Source organism: Branchiostoma belcheri, unplaced genomic scaffold (assembly GCF_001625305.1).
Source record: "Branchiostoma belcheri isolate BF01 breed outbred unplaced genomic scaffold, Haploidv18h27 scaffold242, whole genome shotgun sequence".
NCBI lineage: Eukaryota > Metazoa > Chordata > Leptocardii > Amphioxiformes > Branchiostomatidae > Branchiostoma > Branchiostoma belcheri.
The window spans coordinates 84,198-89,262 of NW_017803846.1; the positions used below are offsets into that span (position 1 = coordinate 84,198).

Genomic DNA, 5,065 nt, shown 5'->3' on the forward strand with positions numbered 1-5,065 from the left:
AAACAATACAAATGTTCATTTCTGTTTCACAATGTCCCTCTGACAAAGGCATGAGATCTCCAACCTCTAGCTTCTCTTGTCTACGTCAGCTACTGATATCCATCCCAAAGTGTGCAAGATGTTACAGGTACGTGTGAAGCGATCACATCCGGGGATCACACAGCCGGCTCTAGTTTGGACGAAATTTCTGGATCTACTGCCTTCACCCCCTGGTCCCAAACTGTGCTTTGAAAATGTGGAAAAAAGCACCTGTCTATATTGAAATGGTTTCAGACACTTGATGATACTGATTATTTGAGCTAGCTTCTTATGATCATGCCACTTTGATGTACATGACTGTCCATAATACCCCCGTCACATTGTCGACGAGCTTCGGCCGTATTTGTCAATCGCCGAAAGATCGGCCGATTTTGAGATCGACCGACGATCGCGCGTATTTTTGGCTTGAAAATCGTCGCGGTCACATTGTGCGAGGCTCGGGCGATCGCTTGGCAATACATCTATGATAATTAAGTCCCTATGACATGGCACGCAGATGAAGCAAGGCTGTGTACCCACCAAAAATGAATAGTTTGGCCAATCTTTTTAATGTTTGACCTGTCGTTATATTTTTTAAGCAAAGTAATGGAGCGGACTGGCAGAATAAAATAGAAATACAAACAGGAATTCTGTGAAGGATCCAACTCAAATACTACCACAAGAGCCACAAATTCACACTACTGTCTGGTTAACACAACGACCACCTTTTTAACGAGACAGGAGTCGGCCGAAGCTCGCTCGACACACGGGCGTACGTCGCCCGAGTTACGGTCGACGATCTATCGATGCTCTTACGATCTCTAGACCATTCAACCAAAACGTACAAGACATAATGATTATCATTTTATCAAAATATTTTTATACACGCGTACCTGAACAAAGCTAATAAGATATATTGTTCTAAAACTTTGCCTGTATACTTCTGTCTAAAATAGTATGAATCTTCCGGTAAACAAGTTAGCCATTCAATGTCAACAAACTATAGACAGAGGTAAAAAGACCCACTTCAAGTAGTAAGTAATATATATCACATAACGTTCTTGTGGGCACCCTAAGAAAAAAGTCATGCAACCTCATTCCAGGATGAACAAGTGTAAACGTCAATTTATTATACAATCATCTGAAATAAGGCCACACACCTCCTAAAGGGACAAGAGTAAAGGATTTCATGTGCGTTTAATCAGTTGAGGTCAAAATCTAGGCATTTGGCCTTATATACTAGTAGTTAAAGCCTCGTCATCTTTTAAAACTGGTTTTGTTTATTAACGAATGTTGATTTAACAAAAGGACAAAAAGGACGATTTTGTCTATTTTTAGCCGTTCTCGTAGTCGTAAACTTAACTTTAACAATCAATGGGACGTTGTTCCTGCAAAATTTGCACAGTATACTGTCAATGCAATCTCAAATAAATGTCACAGGTGCTGAATAAATAATAACTTCACAGGAGCTCGGCCGAGGCTCGTAGAACCTTCGCCCGACACTGGCACGAAGCTCGCTCGAAGCACGAACGACTTAAAAAAAATTTGCGCAAGTCGGGCGAGGTACGAAAGAGGGTCGGCCGAATATTTTGCGAAGCTCGCGCGAGGGTCGACCGTAGTCAGCGACCGTCGCCCGATTTTCAAAGACGAAATACGCCCGAGACTCGTGGGATGTACGTCCGAATATCGGTCGACTCTCGGCCGCACAGGGGCGAGCTACGGGCAAGCTACGCGCGAGCTGGAAACGAGCTCTGCGACCTCAAAAATCGCCGGCGACTAGTCGCTGATGTTAAGAACACGTTTCGCGTGTCAGCGAGCTTCGGCCGACTCCAAAAAATCGCCGGCGATCCCGCAAATTCGCGCGATGCTCGACGGAACATCGGGCGTACTACGGCCGTAAATGTCGTTTAGAGCTCGCCAACTAGTCGGCCGATCGATTTACGCGCAATGTGACGGGGGTATAATGACTTGAAGTATTGAACTTGCTCAAGTGTCGTGCCTGCGAAGGTAAGTTCTACTTGAGAATTCATGCCATGTGCTCTTTGCAATCCTATGACATGCTTCTACATTCAGGCAGATTTAACGGTGGCTTACATTCATTCTATTTGCAGAAAATCACTGAACAAGCTTGGATAACCTGCTGGACTGTGCGGATGCTACCGGTATGTGCAGTATTTAAGTATATAATGGTTTCACATAACATATTAACATGATGTAATTTCCCCACAGCCAGAAGCGATTGTGCAATACGAGCATATCCTGTGGGCAATCCGACCTACAAAATCAAAACCAAAATACACCCAAAATCCAAGACCCAACAATCTAACCAGACACACGCAAACCCATCTACTCAACCCACACAGACAACCTACATGTATATGTTTAGTCCTAGAACTGCTTAATATAGGCTTTACCCTAAGGTTAAGAATTAACTTAAGTAGCGATTCACTACTGATCTGCAACATGTGTACATGTACATAATATGTAAATTATGATGATCAATTGCAACTCACGCTGTCCACAGCCAGGATCTTTGCCCAGATGAAGACTAGCAGTGGTCTGAGTTCCCTCGCAGAGCTCTGTAACAACTTCAACACGTATGGGAAGATTCCAACTGACAAGGCCTGGATCAAAACAATCATGGTGTTACCATATTATGAAGCTCATGAGACATCACCTACATGCACAAATGTACCTTAAAAATCCTGCTGTATACATGTTGATTAATTGGATGACATCCACGCGTACATGAATTTTCCAAGTTAAAAAAAAAGTTTTCAACCATACTGTATATGGTACAAAACAGTTGCAAAATGAGCCAATACCCGGTACATGTATATACCAAGTTGCAAAAACTCATGGTGCTCCATTGCTAGTCAGAGAGTGGTCATGTTTCAGGTATATACTGGGACCCGAATATGAGGGCTTGCACGACGTGAGGTTACTCAACCTACGTCGGTTTGCACGCGTGCCGATACTCATTTCCGCGATTGTTTGCACGCGTGTTGTTCCTCAGGCTGTGCTGAGTTCGCACGCGTGTATGTCCTCGCGCTGCGCTGACCTTGCACGCCCGTGGAATTCCTCACAACAAACCGAGTAAACACGCATCTTGTGGGCGCAAAAGTGGAGGGCAGAACGCCGTAATGCCGGATCGAGCCTGACGAACTACCGTTGCGCCATGTTGTGTTCTACATTGTAAATGTATTGTGACTGATATTGTGACTGAAAAATCACGGTGACTGGATTTCCGATGGTCATTTTCTGTTACTAGTTTAAATTTTCGTGTTTCAACTTTTTGTACATATTCAGTAGTTTAAACTTTCGTACCTAAACTTTTTGTACAGATTCGGTTGTACTTTTGTGCAGTACATGTAGTTAGATAATGTAGTAGTGTTTTGTATGTTTTTCCGAAACTATATATAGTCTTGTGTGTATGTGATGTTGCTTTGTTTTAACAGTACCATGTTGTGTTCTACATTATAAGTATACTGTGACTGAAAAATGTGACTGGATGCCCGATGGTCATTTTCTGTTAGTTGTTAGTTGTAGTAAGTTGTATATGAAGGACTAACAAGACAACAGTTAGTAAACAGTATTCCATTGCTATTTTTCCAACAAAACAAAACGAAACCAAACCCTCGACAACAAAACGGAACTTAACGAAACTTAACGAAATTTAACGAAACAGAACGAAATACTACGCAAACAGCTGGTATCTTACTCGTTTTACCTTTGTTACCTTAGCTGTAAGATCGTGTCAGAACGATCATCAGAACTTGTGTTCATATAGCCATCATCCTTGGTAAAGCAAGTGTCCTTGCATTGAACAAAACCGCTTACTTCAACGCGAACGCAACTGGAACAAAAAATATAGTAGGTCAGATGGTCTTTCCCTCTCAAAGCTGACCGCCCATCTCGTAACAGGTCTGGTCTCGTAACGTTACCTGAAAGAAAAAAATGTAACGTTGAAATGAACTCCACGTTGTACGGATCGGACGTAGTGACTTACATGTATTTATCTTTTCGTGTCATCGGAACGCTATGCATGACGTTATAGCGTGGGTCGGGAAACCCGCCATATTTAATTTGTTCCTATCGTTTTATTTCTTCAATGCTGGTATATGAGCGATCAAATAATCAGTATTTTGGCGGGGATAATGATTTAAATCCAAGGACATTGGTGTCTGTGGAATATACAGAACATTTGACAGTGCTTTTTAGATTTTTTTGTCCGCGATCAGGACCGCAAGCCAGTATTATTTTTCGGTCCCTATTTTTCTGTAAAACTAAATCAGAAAAAGTCGGTGATGACGTGTAAGTTGTTGGGGCATTCTAAAAATTGCTGTACTTTCTATCACATTTGTGACCTGTCGCAGTGAAGTGGAAATGTGTGTAGCAAAATTGTGTCACATTTGTATTCAATCATATTTCCATTGATGTCACAAAAAAGGGGGAATAGGTTTATAAATTACCAAACATTGTAAGAATGGCTTTTCTCTATTTTGCATGATGTTCCAATGATATACTGTATTCTGAACCGGTGAGAGCATTTGCTTGTGTAACGATTTAGATTTTATGTGTTGTGTTATTCCGTACTAGTTTGAAAAATGCTTGTTGCGGCGTTATGCCTGGGAGGATGGGCCTAAAAATAACCACAAGAATGGACAGTGTTTTTGTGTTGATATCGGTAATCTCACAAAGTTTGTTTCAGTTCGTACACTCCTACAACGGACGAGTGAAAAATCTTTTCGAATCCGATGCTTGTTCGGAGTTGACGAGCGTGTCAAAAATGCAGGTTTTGCCAGAGACAGCAGCAGACAGAGGTCAATAGGGGTCATTGGAAGACTCCACTGTTACGGAGTTAGAGGTACCGACTGTAAATTATTGATGGATTCTTGTAAATTCTAAGCGTCCCCACAGCCAATGAATGAAAAAGTACATGTGTGTAGTCACTGTGTTTTGTATCATTATTATATTAGGCATTGTATGATGTGATAGATTCGTAAAAATGATATCAGACACCCCTAAAAAGCAATAGAATCACCCA

The 5,065-nt window shown here is 41.7% G+C and overlaps 1 protein-coding gene across 1 annotated transcript in view; it reads right to left on the reverse strand.

The window, feature by feature from the left end:
- LOC109471238 (regulatory-associated protein of mTOR-like) overlaps positions 1-2,660 on the reverse strand; it is an 81,542-nt gene extending 78,882 nt beyond the window's left edge. Inside the window, exon 1 of the mRNA XM_019770516.1 lies at positions 2,532-2,660. Coding sequence (XP_019626075.1) covers positions 2,532-2,660 — 129 coding nt within the window. The remainder of the gene's footprint in view (positions 1-2,531) is intronic.
- Between the last annotated feature and the right edge of the window lie 2,405 nt (positions 2,661-5,065).